The sequence below is a fragment of the Manis javanica genome, chromosome 3 (assembly GCF_040802235.1).
Source record: "Manis javanica isolate MJ-LG chromosome 3, MJ_LKY, whole genome shotgun sequence".
Lineage (NCBI taxonomy): Eukaryota > Metazoa > Chordata > Mammalia > Pholidota > Manidae > Manis > Manis javanica.
Window position 1 is genome coordinate 71,294,716 of NC_133158.1, and position 19,878 is coordinate 71,314,593.

The window sequence follows — 19,878 nt, forward strand, 5'->3', positions numbered from 1 at the left end:
TTAAGGCCTTAGCATGTGCAAATGCTGGAGTCTGTTCTGAATGTAGCAGATCTAGTCCCTGACCTAAGACTGTTTATCTTTAGTTAGGAAGATAGACAATAAAACAGATAATAATATTATGGAATGAAGATCACCATGATACAAGGAGTAAAGGGATCTAAGAATGTGTCTAAGAGAGACACAACCTAGAGAACACCTTCCTGTAGAAATGTTGCTTATTGGAGACCCAGTGGATGATTAGGAACACACCAGAGGGGGAGGAGCAGGGCTGAGTGTTTCAGGCAGAGGTCACATCATGTCAGATACTACTTCAGGGGCTTACTAGTAATGCATCAGCCAGCTTGTGACTGGGGGTGGGAGAATAAGGGAGATGGGGTGGGGAGATCAGGCATGCCAGAGTCGAGAGGGCTCTGCAAGCCCAGTGTCGTGTTGGACTATTATCTTAAGTAAAAACGTGGAAAGGTTTTAAATAAGATAGTAATATGATTGCCTTCCTGTATATGCAACCTCACTCTGGACGGGCTGTGATCAAAAGATTAAAGCAATACGCCAGGAGAGAAATGGTAATTACCTTAATCAGGGTGTTGGCAGGGGAAGGCAAAGATGTGGATGGTTCTGGGCGATATTTAGGTAAAGTCAGAAGAGCTTGGCAAATGATTGGATGTATAGGAAGAAATAGGAATTAAGGGTGATTTTCATGTATCTGGATTCCAAACTACAGATATCACTTGCTACCTCTCTGTGTCTTTATATAATGTGGTCATTATATATGTCCCCCATAAAGCTGCTGTGACTTATGATATATAAAGCCCTTATCCCAGGGCCTGGTGTACAACAAACCCCAGACATGGTAAATGTTAATTGCTCGTATAAAATAGTGTTGATACTAACCCTACATGTAGGTTTTCAAGGATATTTGAAATTATCTTCTTTGAATTGTAAACTGTTATTTTAAAAATGTAGTTGTAGGTGAGAGGGGCATGCCTCCATGCCTATATTGTCCTGTACATAACTGTATCTCAGCATGTCTCTTACTGGATTGTCAGAGCTGGTAGCCTTCTCTGCAACCCCACTGAAGAGGGAACTTCTTGAGGTCTTACTGCTCTTTTCACTCACAGAGCCCAAGAGGGCATACTTGAAAATGAGTGCATGATAGAATTTAATCAGAATTTTTCTCTGGGCAGATCAAGTAGCCGAGTACAGGGAGCCAGAGTTTTGACCCAAGATTGGAAGATGGGAAGGAGTAGGATGAAGTAGTCCCGGGAAGGATAGAGGGTCACGGACACTGAGAGAGGGCAGCCAGGGGAAAGTAGGGTTGAAGAGAAATGTCACTGAAATCTACTGTTTTGTGGGGATTGGCCTGTGCTTCATTAATGAACATGGAGAAGAGAGCAAGAAGAGGAAGGGTTCTCAGAACCAAGGAGTAGAATTAGAGACTGAAAAGTACCATTTGAGTTTGTATTTACAAGGTCATTAGAAGGAATGCTTTCTGTGGAGTGGTGGGAGGAAAAGCAAGATCCCAGCGGGCTGGGGAGAGACGAGGCGGAGGGGAGCAGAATCTGGGAGTGTGAACTGGACTGCCTAAACCCGTGGTCAGAATCACACTCAGCCTTTGAAGTGAGTGCTTCTAATAATTTTTGGGGGGATGCAACAGTCTTGTTTTGTAATCCAATTCGACATTTTAACATTTTTATTTGAAGGTGATAAAACCTGCTTAAAACCTCTGCCTTTATAGAAAGCTAAACTGCATATAAATAAATAAAATGAAGGTATTATAGCTGATTAAGGGGTGGTAGATTTATGCATAAAGACTAGCAATTAGCAATTTTCTACTGAATAAACCTTGCTGAGTTGAGGCCCGTAACAGATTACCCCAGCAGCATGAATATTAGGAGACATGAGTATCATTTATCTACCCAGTAGTGCCCCTAATTAAGAGCATCTTGTAGTATTTCTCCAGATTTGTGGTGTTCACTGGGCCTTGTAACTAAATGTACTTCACTTACTGCCTTGAGACACATGTTCCAGCTTGTTGGGAATCATTTAAGTGCTTGATGATTCTCCCCTTTCTCTGTTGACATCTGGATAAATCCATTCTCATTTTCAGGCACTTTGTCTCCAATTTTAATAATGAAAGAGGCTTTGTCAAGAGATTCTTAGTGTTTGTTTACTCAGAGGAATATTAATATTTCTTCTTATTACTTGCATCACGGTTTCCCAGCAGTGGAAGCCTTTGAAAGTAAACACACATAATAACCTAGCCTGATGAAGAACTCAAGTGAATCTAATCAATTATGAGGAAACCAAGTTGAAGAACTGTTGGGGTTGCTAAAAGGAAAATAATTTAACTCTTTTAACAATTTACTTACTAGGCATCGATTGATTTTCTGCTTCCAGGTAAAGTTCTAAAATGCTAATATGATATGGATTTCAAAGAAGAGAGACTGTGTTCCCTCCCTTCAGAAATGTATTGTCAGCTCTGATTGAAGGAGATAAGATAGCCTAGTGATGGATTCACTGTGGCCAGCAAGTGAGAGGATGAGAGGCAGTGTGACCTCCCAGAACAGAGCACCTCCTACATAAACAACACGGCTGTCTCCCTTCCATCTCCCTGGCCACAGCTGCCCCCGAGTGAATTTCCCTCTCTTCTTCTCCATGGCACTGTTCTCTATTGTGGTTTTGCCCATTTCAGATACACTAAGCAATTTAGAAAGCAAAGCTACCCTCTTGCATATTTAGCACAGTGCTCCAAGACTGAACAACTGCTTGTTGAATGGTGATAGGAGTAGCTAAGATGGATTGAGATTTTACTATGTGCCACACTGTGCTGACATTTATTTATATTCAATATTCAGGTCAGTTTAGGAGAAAAAGTAAGAACCTATATTAGGACAAAGACTGGGATATATCTTAGGGATATTTTGATGGCAATAACAGAAATTCAAGATAATTAAAGTTGGGGGTAAGAGAAAAACAGAAATTTTTTGAAAGTTATTAAAAGATCTTATGGAAACCAAAGACAGGAATTGAATTTAGTTCTCAAGAGGTCCTATAACCAGGAAAGCTATTTGGAACATAAGCAATCTCTGTGTCTCTCTTTTCTCAGTCCTTAATGCTACTTCTCATTCTTGTGATTCCCTTTCTGTTGATATTTCTGCTGATTAGTATCCATGTGGCACCATGTGACCACACCATAATGCCAGCCTCAACCCCCAAGTCTGCATAACTCCATTCAAACAAAAAGCCCAGACTGAGAGTGTCACGTAAATTCCAAATCGGTATTCCAGGGAAACACACCTGATTGTCCCTGATTGGATCAGCTACTCACACTTGGTCTTATCAGCTGGGCCAGGACCCCAGTGTCACAGGGAAGGATGTGGTTCATGTCTGTGGGTGAGGGTGTGCCCTTTTCAGAGAGGTGTGTGGGCTCAGCCAGCATTCCAGACTATGTCTGCTGAAAGTGGATAAGAAGCCAATAAATATAAATCAGTAGAGCTTGGTGATTAGTTGAATGTGAGCATGAGAAAGAAGGAGAAACTGGAGATGACTCCCAAGATTCTACGTTGGGGATGACCAGGGTCAAAGATGGGAATCTTTCTATTGAAGTGGCCAGAAGAGGATGATGGGGATGCCAAGGAGCCTACGGAAGAACAGTGTGAGGAAACAACCTCGTAAGAAAAACATAACCCACTGTGAAGCTTTAGCTGCAGGCGAGCTGGGGGTCACACAATCTCACCTCTTCCCTTGGTTTCCACAGCTCCCCTGGCTCTCTCATTGTGACCTCTCTGCATGACCAGCACCATCCCTTCCTAGGGTGTGGCGATTTTTCTCTACAAATTTGTCTGAACTGTAGCCATAATTCAGTACAGAAAGAACCTCCGCCAACCTAACTGGGTCACAGTCTGTGGATCTAAGAGGGCAAAGAGTGTGCTTATCCTGACCACCATTCTACCCCCTGAGCCTAGCATGGGCAATTATAGATGGACAATAAATGTATATTGAATGAGAAAATAAATGGACATTTCAGAAAGCCATTTATGAAATACCTAGGGAGATAGAGAACCACAGAAAATACAACCAGCTAATTTCCAGACTAGGGATTTTATTCTTAAAATAACTAAATGATCTAGACTTCAAAGTAGGGTGACTAGCTTGTCCCAGCTTGCCTGATGTGAGCACTGAACGTTCCAACTCCTGGGAAATGCTTTGGTCCTCAGCCAACTAGGATGGTTTGTCCCCCTGGCCGTCACTTCTTGAATGGCAGGCATTCACTTATTTCCTATCAAAGGCAACTAAGTTTTGACCAATATGGTCCTTTCCAAAGTGAAAAGCTCATATTTCAATTCTCCTTTCCACATAAGACCTTCCCACTCCTTGTCTTTACCTTGTTAACTAAGTAACTGAGATATAGTTAGTTCTGGAAATTATGCCTACCATTTTAAATCAAAGAGTGGTGGTTTATCTAGCACACAGTCCCTGGAAGAGCGCATGCTAGGACAGAACTGGAGCAATTACTTGGTTGGACAGCCAACTGAATGACAAGACATCCGAGTATTGAAGACCTCTCTCAGAGTCCAACTTTCTGATGGCAGTCTTCTCTAAGTACCCTGCGAATAATGGTAAGTAATCTAGAGACTCTGCAGTTATTGAAAAAGCATTCCCTTATTGTCAACTTATAAATTGTTGCTCCAGTCATAGATTCTCTTAAGTGGGGTGTCTGTGTGTCCTTATTTGCCTGGGGCAGCCTCAGATTGTTTTTTAATTGTTGCCCAGGTTTAATTACCAATGTCACTGCCTTTCACTCTCAAAAATGTCCTTTTGAAAAAAAAATGTCTGTCCAGGTTTCAATGATAAGTAGTATGGTCACCACACTTTTGAGCATAGCTATGTGACTTGGCAGAGTCCCGTCATTCCAGTGTGAAGTGACAAAGAGAGCCTGAGCGCTCAAAGGGATGTGAGGTATCCCAGGTACCATGCAGACGACCCTGGTGCCTGATGGCTTCCTCTCCTCCCCTGCATTCCTGCCCTGCTCCCTTTTCTCTTCTGTCTCTTAAACATATTTACTAGCAGATATGTTTACAACAGATCCCAGTATCTTTTGACAAAAATGCACTGAAACAGACAAGTTGCAAGTCTGTATTTCTTCTGGATATAGAGGCAAACTTTTCCTTTTGAAAAAGGTGACTTTAGTTCTGTATTCTGTGTTCATTTACATTTCTCTATCATGAATAAAATACAGGTTCTGTTTATTTTACAGGTAAGGTTAATTTGTTTACTTCCTTTGGGAATTGGGGCTCTATTTTAAGGTGCTGATCTGAGCAGACTGTGGCAAGGTAGTATTCTGTAAACTTCTAAAGCCATGTGTGCAACTTGAAACTAAAGGGACCTGGAGGATACCAGGGACATTGGGTGAAGGAGGCGGAAGGCCCAGGAGGAAGGCAGATTCTGATGCTGCCTTTGCTCAGTTGGGTCCCCTTGTTGGCCTCAGCTCCTTTCCTCCATAGAGCTGCCCCATCCCCTGCACTCCAGGCACTTGCAGCAGCCTCCTATCTAGTGCCTCTTTCTACGCACACTGCCCCTTGTATACCTTTAAATACGCTAAGTGGTCCAGACTAGGAAAGAGATTTACATAGCTGTGTAAATTTTGCTGTGTCTTGATGTGATCTTTCTATCCTTGAACATTATAATGAGAACTAATTTAAAAAATCTGTTAATTATGAAAATATGTGCATATGCCATAAATTGAAACAGACCAGAATGGTAAGAAATGAAAGGTGACTGTGTCCTTCCCCCACCTATATCCCTAGACAGATACCTGCTTCTGAGTGCCTTTCCAGGAAATGTGTACACACACACACACACACACACACACACACATACACACACATATTTATGGATATCTTCTATATTCAAAATATCCTTCCTGAGCTCTTCTGTCTACTAAGTACAAGCCACCAGGAAGTCACACATAGCGAGAGGAGGAGGATTCAGTTAAATCTCTCACAAACACAGACTTGCAGCTTGTCTCCCTGACTACAGGTTCTCCCTGTGCCAGCGCAACCTGAAGATGCTGCCAGAGCCATTTTCCTAAAATATTGCTTCCCTCATGTCCTTCCCAGAGACTTCAGTTTTCTATAGTCTATTCCTGAATTTTTCTGCTACACTTTCAGAGCTTTCCTTTCTCCTACCCCGTTCAATTTATTTAAATGTTAACTAATGTTCTGTTGTTATTATTATTGTTATTATTACAAATCCTGAATCTCTGTGCTCACCTGCACAAAGGTCAGTTTTGTCTTCTCCTAGGAAAGGTCACCCTCAGTTGCGTCTCTAGGCTTTTTTTGCTCATGTGCTTCTCTTGAGTAGTGTTTTTCTCTCCTCTACCTTGGGAAATGTCCCTATGGATAGTTCTTGCATTGTGTTAGGGAGGAAGCTGAACCTAGAGAACTTCTATGATTTCCCACAAGTGACATGCCTATTTTCTGACGGAGATAAAACTTTAGCCTTTGCTTTCAGCCACACTCCTGAGATCCCAGAGGTGGTATCACTGGTCACACCCAACTCCCCACAAAGGAAAGAATAGAGTAAGTATGGTGAAATACTTTAGTTTATTAGTTTTGCTAATTGTCACGTGTGTGACATAGTAAGTGATGGCCGTTCATTCTGGAGGGGATAGAGCACGGTGCTGGCCAGTGCTCAAGCGCAGCACCGGAGCTAAGCAGTCTTGGCAAGTCCTCTACCCTCCCTTCTCATCTATAAAACAGGGCTCTTGACACGTCCTGTGCAAACAAGTGGAGAAGGAGAAACCCAAGACTTTCTTTTGTCTAATTAAAGAGAATGACCTCTCATTTTGGATCATGATAGCCCAGATTCCATTTCTTCTCCTTGTTTTCAAAAGTAAAGTGAGAAGATTAAAAATAAAATAAGGAGTATAGAATGAACACTCCATGCATTTAGCCCTGATAGTTTCCTCAGCAATCAGTCCCTCCAAGACTGGAACTTGCCTTGCTTGAGCCAATCAACTAACTCCTTTACTCACACAGGCTCACTGCCTCCCACCTCCAGCCTGTGCCTACTGCTGCCTGAGGCCAGCTTTCTAAATGCCTCCCCACCAGGAGTTGTGCATGCCACCTGCTCCCAGACACTCATCTCTGCTGGGGTATTCACCTTTTTATTCCATTACACTCTACTGCTGAACATTTGTCTGAATAACTCCCCCCCCTTTGTCACCATAATCTGGTAATAATGCTCCATCTGCCTGGTATGCACCTAGATACCTAAAGGCCCGTCTTCCACTCCTGCAAGGGATCTAATGTCCACAAGTTGATGTTTCTCTGTCTGGCCCATTCTACTACCTGCGATTCAGGGTTGTGTATGAATTTCATGAGCCCTAGGCACTTCTCTGGGGGCCCCTTCCTTCACAAGGAAATATTAAAAATCAGATTTTACAACTGCATTGATATAAAGACTAATTATATAACCCAGGCTGGATTCATTATTACATTTAACAGATATTATATTCACATATTCTTCTTATTTTTAAAAGAAATTAAAATATTTCTTTGGGCCCTTAAAAGTGTCATGGACTCTAGGCACTGTGCCTCCCTGTCGTGTGGATAAGCGGGCTCTGCTACAGTCAGATGTTCTTTAGTCCAGTTTTGTCACAATCTTGGGACAAGGCAAGGAAGAGGAGGGGTAGAGATAGTTGGAAAGGAGACTTAACCCTTCTGGTCTACCTGTGATGAGTGGTTTCTTGTTTTGGTGCCTGATGCCTCATCCTCACTGGTTGCTTCCTACACTTATCTTCTGCATAGTGAATCTTTTCAGCTTGCTTTTAGGCCCAAGTCTGTTTTGGTGGGTCACTTTAAGAAGGATGTCAGAGCTTGGAGAGGCTATAGCCTTCCTCAGAAGAAGCTAGGCTGAGCTACTTCTGCTCTAGACCACAGCCTTTGATGGTCAGACTTGCGGTGGCTGCTGGCTTCACTTTATTTTACTGCCACCAGGTGGTAGCTGAGGTATTTGGTGGCTTGTGAGGAACCATCAGTTCTGATGGTGCCTCATTTATTTGCTTAGGGTGCCATCTGCCTCTATGAACCTCAGATGGAGCAATTAAGGAGCTCAGAGGGTCCAGGACTGGGATGAAGTTGCAAGAAAGAGGAGGGGGAGTTGGGAAGCAGCCCAGACACAGGTCCTGTTTGCTTGGCCCTAAGAAGGATTTTCTCTTCCAGGAAGCACTGTTATAATGCAGACAGCCACAGGGAAGGCCCCAAATAACATCTTTTCCAGAAAGCTCTTACTGTCAGTGAATATCTTAGTAGAGAGACAGGACTGAGACTTGGACCGTAGGTGGGTCGGTACACTGTAAAAAATAAAGGAAAAGACTCTGGGAAAGCAGTAGAAATAGAAATTGTTTCCTGGCGTCTTCAGGATTTCTCATGTTGGAACCTTGCTCTCTGGCTCTCTTCTAGGTCAGCAGGATCACTCTGCCAACACTAAACAAAGATAATTGGGAGCCTTGCTCACCCTGATTATTAATTTCATGGTAGTTACAGGCTACAAAGGTTAATGAGGATTTACCCTCAATATAAAGGTTGAGTTCTATATTAAAATCTCTAAATAAATGTTTTATTTTTCTATCTTCCTTTATGTGTCTGAGCTGCATGGCCATCTTCTGAATTTCACTTAATTGGAGATTTAGAATCAGATTCACAGTGTCATCTAGTATCAAGCCACCTACATCTTAATTCCAGATTTATTCAATAGTGCAACATAAATACTGAGTATTGTTCCAGTACTCAGAATTAGTCAACATTAGACTTTAATATGACCAATTACAATTCAAGCCAGTTATGTGGGACATTATATTTCCATCTTGGACCAGTCCTGGATCAGTTCCCAGTTTCCAGTCACTGGATTTCATTACTATGATTGGATTTTAGAGTAGCTAATTATAATCCATCAAATCAAATACAAAAACAGAACTATCCCTGAGGAGGTCAACTGATCATGCACAAGCTTATCGAAGGTAGTTAGATAATGAAGGACATGATCAGAGCGGTGCCAGGGAGAAAATAAAAATTGAGCCAAAGTATTAGAGATAATTGGATGATACATTTAGTAGAGTCAGCACTGTAAATAATTACTTAAAATATAACAATCTAAACAATTTTTAATTATTTTTTTTTGGCCAAATAATCCTTCCTCATAGAAATGCACTGGCAGCCAAAAGATGAGAATCAGCAAAAGGTTTTCATTCTTCTGGGCTAGTAGGTAGTGCAGTTGGCTTTTGTGAAGTCAGGCTAATTGGAAGCATTATTATAAGAGTTTTGGCAAGTAGTTTCAGGTTTAGACTTCCTGTCCTTGACCCTCTGTAGCTGTGTAATTAGAGCAAATCACTTCATTTTACTGAGCCTCAGTTTTCTCATCTGTCCAATGGGTAATAATACTTTGTCTGCCTACCTTCCTCCATGAGGACCAAATGAGACAATAGATGTGAAAACAAAGACATTGAAAACAAACAAGCATTATTATGATTCCTGGGAAAGAAAACTAGAATTGTTGGGTGTCAGGGAGAAAGTGTGCTTTTAGAGACAAAGATAAAACACCATACTGGCACAAGAACAGACCCATAGATCAATGGAATAGAATAGATAACCCAGATACAAACCCACACATACATGGCCAATTAATATATGATAGAGGAACCATGGACATACAATAGGAAAATGACAGTGTTGCCAACTGGAGTAAGAGAATGAAACTGGATTATTGTCTAGCTCCATACACAAAAGTAAACTCAAAGTAGATCAAAGACCTGAATGTAAGTCAAGAAATCATAAAACTCTTAGAAGAAAACATAGGCAAAAATCTCTTGAATATAAACATGAGCAACTTTTTCCTGAACACATCTCCTCAAGAAAGGGAAACAAAAGCAAAACTGAACAAATGGGACTACATCAAACTAAAAACTTTTGTACAGAAAAGGACACCATCAGTAGAACAACAAGGCGTCCTACAGTATGGGAGAATATATTCGTAAATGACATATCTGACAAGGGGTTAACACCCAAAACATATAAAGAACTCATATGCCTCAACACCCAAAAAGCAAATAACCTAAATAAAAAATAGGTGGTGGATTTGAACAGACACTTCTCCAAAGAAGAAATTCAGATGGCCAACAGGCACATGAAAAGATGCTCCACATCACTAATTATCAGGGAAATACAAATTAAAACCCCAGTGAGGTATCACCTCACACCAGTTAGGATGGCCAACATCTAAAAGACAAGGAACAACAAATGCTGGTGAGGATGCAGAGAAAAGAGAAACCTCCTACACTGTTGGTAGGAAGGTAAATTAGTTCAACTATTATGGACAGCAATATGGAGGTTCCTCAAAAAACTAAAAATAGAAATACCATTTGATCCAGGAGTTCCACTCCTAGGAATTTACCCAAAGAAAACGAGAGACCTGATTCAAAAAGACATATGCACCCCTATGTTTATCACAACACTATTTATAATAGCCAAGATATGGAAGAAACCTAAATGTCCATCAAAAGATGAATGAGTGAATAAAGAAGATGTGGTATGTATACACAATAGAATACTATTCAGACATAAAAATAAAATAAATCCTACCATTTGCAACAGGATGGATGGAGCTAGAGGGTATCATGCTCAGTGAAATAAGCCAGGTAGAGAAAGACAAATACCAAATGATTTCACTCATGTATGGAGTATAACAACAAAGCGAAACTGAAGGAACAAAATGGCAGCAGACTCACAGACTCCAAGAAGGGACTAGCAATTAGCAAAGGGAAGGGGTTGGGGAGGGTGGTTAGGTGGGAAGGGAGAGAGGGGCATTATATTTAGCACACATAGTATAGGTAGGTCACAGGAAAGACAGTATAGCACAGAGAAGACAACTAATGACTTTATAGTATTTTACTATGCTTAGTGTTCCTTTACAATTAAAAAAAAAAAGCTGTTTTCTTTATGGGCAGTGACTGCAATGGGGTATGTGCCAGGGACTTGATAATATGGGTGAATGTAGTAACCATATGTTGCTCATGTGAAAAAAAAAGGTAAAACACCATTTCAAAGCCAAATGTATATGTTTTTTTTATAACAATCTATTTAAAATAACTAAATAATTGAATATAGAATTCCTCTAAATTTCATCAATATCATAGAAAAAAGACTTAAAAAAATGGTTCAGATAGATAATGGTGGTTTTTTCTTAGTGTTCCTTTATAGACAATTTAAAAAAAGCTGTTTTCTTTATACATTTACTTTTTGATTTTTCTCCGATAAGCATGTTACAGTTGCATTGGAAAAGATATTTAGTCATCTAAAATATGAAATTATATAGACAAACTTCCAGAGTTTACAGATGAGAAAACTTAGGCCAAAAGAGATGAGGCCATCGTTCTGCATCTTGTGCGCAAAGCAGGACTAACATCCAGGCGGCCTGACTCAAATCCATTGTTATCTACATTCCCATCTCTGCAATTATTTATGAATGGAAAAAATGAAAAGTTGGCTGAATTCTTCAAGAATATCCCTGTCAGGGACAGGCCTCAAGTAGGTAAGGATTTTTGAAAATTCTTTTTTCTTACTGTTTCCAGCAGTGATAATAGAAAGAACTAATAATGAGGCAGGCAGGTGCTGAACACAATCCTTGAGAGAAAATTAAGAGGAAAAGAAGTTAAGCATATAAGATAGAGAAAGCACACTGTAATGAAGAGCTCTGATTTAGGAGATAGTAATCTATTTTCTAGAGTTATTATTCTAATGACTGCCATTAATTAACTATGTGACTATGGACAACTCTCAATCTCTGCTCAGGTTCTTTGTAAAAAATAATAAATAAAAATAAAAAAAGGAAATCTGTGCCAAGTGATAGCCATGTTTCTTTCAAGTGATAACATTTGGTTTAAAATGCAGCACATTTTCCTTAAACATACAAAATGTATGCAGAATGGTGCTTTTCAAATACGTCTATTTTTATAGATGCAATACAAAGCAAAATCGGTTTTTGCAAAAAGAAACCAAAATAACAAATACAATGCAAAACCAGTATTTAAAATGCAAATGACAAGTAGAAGCAAATGTAAAATCAGATAGGAAAACAAAAATCCTCTTGCTCAGCAGTTTTAGTGGTGAATTGGTTGTAATTAGGGATACAGGGAAGGGAGCAAAGTGTAGATTTAATAGCAAAAACGTAGTGAGCAGCAAAATTCTTTGAAGAGACAGACTTGGTGGAAGAAGAAGCAAATGCTCCCCAATTCACCTCCTTACACACCGTTTCCAAATCCTATTGTCTTCCTCCTGGGAGAGCATCTGCCGAGGGCTGCCTGTCCTGCTCCTGCAGCAATGAGGCCTCCACAGCTTTTGTGATTCCTGTGTCAAGGTGGTGCTAACAGAGCTGGCATTACCCTGCTATGGCTGCAGTGGGGTTTCACCTGTGCATCCCTAGCCATGGGTTCAGATTTTCTCTCTTCCAGCCAGAAGCCCTCCTGTACCCCTTCCCCATCTCCCTGAGGTGCTCTGACTGGAGACTTCTGTGAGCTTCTGGTCAGGCTCACTTGTCCTTAAATATATGTTTCTTACTCATCTTCCTTGGCTATCTGCCTTAGGTGTGCGAGAACTTGAGTGCTTCTAAGAGAGGCCGAAAGAAGCTGTCTCAGATGTTCCTAGAATTCATAAGAGTTCCGGCTCATTTCACTTGAAATCCCTTAAAGATTAACACTCTGTGGAGAGTTGCTTTGCTTAAGGATGGGCATGGGGAGAGAAGTCAGTGGAGAGAAAAATAATATATTAGGGAAAATAATATGAATTAGTTATGCCGTATGACAAAAACAACCCATATTCTCTCTCTTTAATCCTCTTGACTCCATTCTACCATGTAATTCTCTTAAAAATAAGGTCCAAAGAAACCCTGAAGGACAGGCATGAACACTAGAGAAAATGAAAGTTCTTATGTTCAGGATTCTCACCTGACCCAGGGTGGCTTGCCCACTGCACACATGTGGGCAATATATTGTTATTGACTCTATATAAAGAGCTCCACCCAGTGCTCTGGGCTGACAGCTGCAGGAGAGCATAGGCTGGAGTGGTGGCAGTGCCAAGGAAGGAGACTAAGACAGCTGTGTGGGCTGAGAGGCCCAGAGGCAGAGACCAGCTTGCTACATGCAGACTCGCTCTGAGGTGGACGAGGCTCTAGTGCTTGACCTGCCACTGTGGGAATAAAATTGGGTATAAACCCTTTCACCCCAAGAACATTCCATTGTCATTTTTCGGTCTCACTGAATCAAGAGTGAACTTGCCTGGGCTGAAACTCACTGGTAAGACAACCACTAACCTAAATTTCACTTAGTTGAAACCAGACCTTTCTGAGTGAAGTTTTTGGAGGAGAGCTGGGAAGGGTAAGAGCCCTGGGACAACCCCACAGACCCTGGGATTGTGAACAGGAACTAAATGCTGGTGTTGGGAGGGGTAGGTAAGGTGTTGGCAGGCACCTTTCTTATAGCAAAATGATCTGCATGTTCCCAGCCTCAGCCTGCTGAAAGATTTCTTGTTCCTACAGAGCCCATTGTGTGGGTGTATCTTCACGATGAGCTTTTGTGATTCTTATCTAACTTTGCAATTTCCTATATTGGTGACTACAAGTCGACCAGCAGAATTGGCAGGAATGAGATCATATCTATCAGTATGAGAGTGTCTAGCATACATTTTGTACAACAATGGTTACAATCCATTTCTTTTTCTCTATGGGGAAGAAGAAATGCTGGATTCATGATGGCAAGAATGCTTAGACTGAGGCCAAAGTGAAAGGGAGTGCAGATGATGGCAAAATAATGTTGAGACAACAGATGGAAAAGTAAAGGAATATATTTCCTCTCAGGGAAAGCTAAGCTCTGTATTTAATCAAATCATTAAGTTTGTCCTTTTTCTAATTATTTAATTAAAAACCTGGAGTAAGAGATGCCACTGGTACACTTCAGGAGCTTCATTCAATATAAGAAACTCCTCCACTTACTATCAAAAATTTAATGATAAATATTGAGTAAATCAGAATAAAACAATCACCAATGGTTAAGATTATTGATCCTAGAACTCACGTTTTCCACTTTTTCATCAATGCTTCAAGTTTTTTTTTTTTAAAGGTGCACCTTGGAGTGAAAAACCTAAGGGACCATGAAGCAAGCTGTGTTTGTAGGATCAAGAAAGAGGGGTAATTTGAATAGGAATAGCACAGGGTCAGAGAAGCCAAGAGATGGGGGAATGGTCAGCAGTGTCAAATGCTAGAGAAGAGCATCAGGGTTTGGAGAAAGCCTTGGATTTCAGATTTAGAAGATCACTTATCAACTTTGAAGGAGAAGGTTAGGACAAGTGTTGGGGCACAAGCTAGACTGTAAGGGGTCAGAGGGACCATGCTAAGGAGGCTGTAATAGTTGCCAGTCCCTTCTCCCTGTCTCCAAGGTACTCAGGATAGCAAGGTACTGAGCAGACAGCTCACTCTCAGAATCTTTGCAGGTTGGCCTCAGGTTGCCTGCCAGCACCGCGGTGGTGAGCTGAGCCTTATTTCTGACCTGACTCTAATGAATACTTCCTTGTAGATTTTACAGATGAGTCCCTGCCCATATTCACTTCTCCAATCTCTTACAATTCTGCTGCAGCTCCGTAACAGGTGTAAGTAACATCCTAACAAACAGCTATAATTACTATCAGGAAGGTTGTCCTTGTCATACCCTTATCTTGGTATTTAGACTATGATCTAAAGCATTGTCACTTGAATTGTAAAATTCTCGATGCCACTCATAAACTACCAGTATGGTATCTTCATTTGCTGTCCTTATAGTATCTGGACATAGAAAAATACCAAATTAGGTAGATTTTATATAACTAACAATGCAATTAAGGGAGGAACTTGGTACTTATCAACAGGAACATAAATAGGTGGGCAAGGGAAAATTCAGAATGTCCTAAATAAGGAAACAGAGGGACTCAGTTGGGGCTATTTAGCATTGGGACAATATTCAAAGAGAAAAAGTATATTTGAATGTCTCTTTTCCATCATTATTTATGCTGGAATAATAAATGAAAAATGAAAGTTGAGCTGTATAAGTTCTTTATATATTGTGGGTCTTAGCTCCTTATCAGATATATCATTTGAAAATGTATTTTACATACAGTAGGTTGACATTTCCTTTTATTGATGGTTTCCTTTGCTGTGAAGCAGCTTTTTAGTTTGATGTAATTCTACTTGTTTGTTTTTGCTTTTGTTTCCCTTGCTTGGGGAGGCATATCCAGAAAAAAATTACTAATGCTGATGTTCAAGAGTTTACTGCCTATGTTTTCTTCTAGGATTTTTATGGTTTCATGTCTTATATGTATTTCTTTAGTCAGTTTTGAGTTTGTTTTTGAGCAGGTTGTAAGACAATGGTCCAGTTTCATTCTTTTGCATGTAGCTGTCCAGTTCTTCCAACATCATTTATTGAAGAGATTGTCTTTTCCACATGGTATAGTCTTGCCTCCTTTGTCATATATTAATTGACCATATAGATGTGGATTTATTTCTGGGCTCTCTATTCTGTTCCATTGGTCTATGTATCTATTTTTGTGCCAGTACAATACATATTGATTACTGTAGCTTTGTAGTATAGTTTGAAATCAGGGCACATGATACTCCCAGCTTTGTTCTTTTTCAAGATTTCTTGGACTATTTTGTGTCTTCTTTGGTTCCATACAAATTTAATGATTGTTTTGTTCTATTTCTGCAAAAAATACCATTGGAATTATGATAGAGGTTGCATTGAATGTATAGATTGCTTTGGGCAGTATAGCCATTAATTCTTCCTTTCTATGAGCATGGAATTTGTGTGTTCTTCAATTACTTTGAAATAGTATGTCAATGTTGCTTTTATTTGTATTTCTCTAATGACAAATGATGAACATCTTTTCATGTGTTTATTGGCCATTTATGTATCTTTGGAGAAATGTCTATTCAAACACTTAGCCCATTTTTAAATTGGTTTAATGCTTTTAAAAATAAAATTGTAAGAGTTCATTATACATTCTGAATACAAGTTTCTTATCAGATATATGATCTGTAAATATTTACTCCCAGTCTTTGTGTTGCCTGTTCACTTTTTTGAGCGTCCAAGTCAAATTTATTAGGCCTCCAGATGAGAGGCTTGATCTTCTTAACAAATTCTCCCAAACTACTGTATTTTCAACAGCGTTTAAGGTGATTTGTAAATGTAATGTGGCTATAATTATTTTCAAAATAATCATAGAAGGAAGAACATGAAAGCAGTAAGTTAATTATGTAGAAAGAAGAGTCTAAAGGTGGTTTATTTGTCCTGTTTGTCCTTCTACCATACAATATAGATCCCATTCCCCAAGCCATACACTGTACCTCCCTGGCTCCAGGCTTCCTACTCCCTGTGTTAGAAGACACTACACTTCTAGTCACCATTTGTCTTTATAACATTAACAGAGGCAATAAAGCCCATGGGTATAGAGTAATACTTATGGGAAAAAGTTGGTCATGTAAGAAAAGAGAAAAATAGAATCAGAGCTATGGGGAGGTATTTGAAGATGTAAGAGGCCTGATTATGTTCTATAGAAGAGAAGGAGCCCTTGAAGTATGGAAATTGAAGGACTCAAAAGAAAAGAGGTTACTGTTGGAACAATGTGAAAGAAAACTGGGTAGGAATAGGATCAAGAATATAAAGAGTGCAAAAGCCTTGGAAGAAGCAGCCATCACCAACTGGGATTAAATGGAACAATAAGCTGATACCAGTTTTCATTAATCAAGGAAAAGGGCTATAGGTAATGTGTAGAAAACTTTTGAGAGCAACTCTAAGCAAATATTTGACAGCGATGTGTCCATATTAATCAAGAGATCAATATTTTTTCCCTAGCATTGTGCTCTAATAACTTTAGAAGACAACATCAAAATTCCTTCTTAAGGTGCTTATAGTCTAGATAGGAAATAGTCTAATCGTTAATTATTAAAACATACACAAAGGTTAGTAATGACAAGATAGTATAGATTGTATAGATGAAAAAGACTTTAAAAAATGAGCTGAGGGAGTTGAGGAAGGTTTGACTAAAGGATAGGTGTTGAGCTAAGTGTTGAAGGATGAGTCTTCCTTTTTGATCCTTACTCCAAATTCCTTCTAAACCTCCAAGATATATTAAGCCATCAAAAGGGGCTAGATCATGCACAATATGATGTGTGTACTCTCAGAAGTAATGAGAGTCAATGAGGAGCCACAGGATTAGGGCACTCCAAGACAAAATATTTTGATTCAACAAAAACACTTTTTAAAAGCTTCCTCTTCAAGAAAGGAGAGAGCATTGACAAGAGCAACATCTGTTTCTTATATTAAGATTGGTTTAACTTCTTCTGGCCCCTTCCTCTAATGAGGCATCTTTTTCCTGATTCTTTAAATATTCTTTCCAGTGCATCAAATGAATGGCATAGAATAAACAGGGAATATACAGTATATTTTCTGTTCTCTGCAGAGTCTAAGTGTCAAGGAAGATAAAGTCCAGTACAGGAACCCACTGAAGTTTGAAATGATTAAAGTCATGGTAATGTTGACTCATCTCAATGAAGCATCTGTGCTGCATATCCTGAAGAGGTGCTATTGAATGATCTATGTTTGTATATATGCTTTACAGCTGAAATACCTGATTGGCACTCATATTGATGAAGTCTCAACCTCCTCATAGGTGTGAGATTTTACATTGAATATAAGCATACTCAAATGGGGATAATCCTTGAGGAACACCCACTGGGAAGGAACTTCATTTTAACCTTTCCCCAATTCTGTTCTGTCAACATTCCTATCCTTTCCCACAGGTTGTCATGCTAAAGTAAAGGCATGAGGCTGGACTCTGAAAGACCAGTGTTCCCAACTCTGTCACTTATTAGTCCTTAAGTTTATCAACTCCTTCCCTCCTCTTATTGGTAGAGTGGGATAGATTGCCTGGTTCTCCTAGGTAGTTTGGAGGATTAGGTAAAAGAATGTAAAGCACATAGTCCAATGCCTGTCACTTAGTTAGTGCTCAATAGATAAAATGCTTTTTTTTCATCATCGTTAGTAAATTGGTGATGGTTGGTTGCTCAGATTCTTTGACTCAGAGCCTGTTCAGCAGAAGCAGCTCTGAATAGGCTTGACTAGAATGGTGGCATTTGGGAGCCATTGCTATGGAAGCCATGACATGCAGCTAACTCCCTGCTTGGCACTCTGATTTGCTACATGACTGCTTTAGTTTCCCTGGGATGCTGTAACAGAACTACCTCAATTTAAGTAACTGGGTGGCTTAGAACACCAGAAGTTTATTCTGTCCCAGGCCTAGCAACTGGAAGTCCAAAATCAAATCACATGAGCAGGTTCACATTTCCTCTGGCACATCTAGGGGAGAATCAATCATTCCTTGTCTGTTCTACCTTCAGGTGGCTCTTGGCATTCTTTGTGGCTGAATTACTCTAATCTCTGCCTCTGTCTTCATATAACTTTCTCTTCTCTGTGTTTCTTATAAAGATATTGGATTTAAGGCCCACCCAGAGAGCATCTTGAGATCTTAATTTAATTACACCTGCAAAGATCCTTTTTCCAAATAAGATCTCATTCCCAGGTTCTAGGGATTAGAACACAAGCACTTCTTTTGGGTCCCAAAATTCAACCACTGTAGTGAGTGAATAATGCTCATGAGCTGTTCCCCTCAGTCCCTTAGAAGTCAGGGTCCTCATTTTGCTGAAGCACAGATCCCCTCTGGCTTCAATGCCTGACAGCTGCTCACTGTGCCCTGCTGGCCTGATGTCAGCATCCTGTCTGTCCTCCAGAGGTGTCTATGTCAGGCTTGTTAGCAGATTTTACAGGACAGAAGAGATGGAAGTTCTATTGCTGCTCTAACTTGTTTCTGTCTCTTCCTCTTAGAAGTCCTTTCTCTGACAGAACTAAAAGCTCTCTTCTTTTTAGTTCCTTTGTAAGTAAATATTTAAGCAAATGTTACCTGACAACGTAAGAGCTGACAAACCTGGAAGTATTTCTAACCTGTTTTCTGAAATCTTTTCTGATTGTCCGTCAGATGTATTCAGGTCTCCTCTGTGTGAGCATAAACCCTTACAAGTGGCTTCTAGTGTATCAGGAAGAAGTCGTAGCTGCCTACAAAGGCAAGAGGCGATCAGAGGCTCCCCCTCACATCTCCACCGTTGCCCATAACGCCTTTCAGGATATGCTTCACAGTCAGTGGCTGTCCTACAAAATGAAAAGTAAAAATATCAGATCTCCTTTTTCTCTGTGTCACTAAGAGGCACATAGCCATTGTGAGCAGAGCATGGCCTTTACAGTTACCTAATCACTTGAAGCCTCTGTTTCTATCTGGACAAAAAGTGGGCAAAACAGAGCCTACCTCCTAGGGTTGTGGGAATGATTAGCTCAAATGTCAAATTAAGTGAGATAATGCATTGTAAGTGCTTGGCCCAGTGGCTGGCCCAGAGTAAGCCCCTGTGGATGGCAGCTTTTATTACATAAAGCGCCTGCTAGAGTTTTTGGCACAAAGAAGTTTTCTTTGTAGCTATTATTGCACTGTGCTTAAAATGGCAAAGTTGTCAACCATTAGTTGGCTACCGTTTGTATGTGGAGCAAGGAAATAACCTAGAATTTGTATGTTCTTATGACTGGCATACACAGGGGAAAGAGAAAATCTATTTTATTCTGTACTATTTAAATAGTATTTTTTTCTAACTTTATATAGAGCAAATCCTTTCCCTTGTGTCTTGGCTTCAAACTACAACCCAGGAAATTTTGAATAAGTTCATGCCAATATGTAGAAGCTCTGGCAGAAGAATGTT

The 19,878-nt window shown here is 40.1% G+C and overlaps 1 protein-coding gene across 1 annotated transcript in view; it reads left to right on the forward strand.

The window, feature by feature from the left end:
- Positions 1 to 19,112: 19,112 nt before the first annotated feature.
- Positions 19,113 to 19,878, forward strand: part of MYH15 (myosin heavy chain 15) — a 113,499-nt gene continuing 112,733 nt past the window's right edge. Inside the window, 1 exon segment of the mRNA XM_073230461.1 lies at positions 19,113 to 19,296. Within this exon segment, the coding sequence (XP_073086562.1) occupies positions 19,113 to 19,296 (184 nt within the window).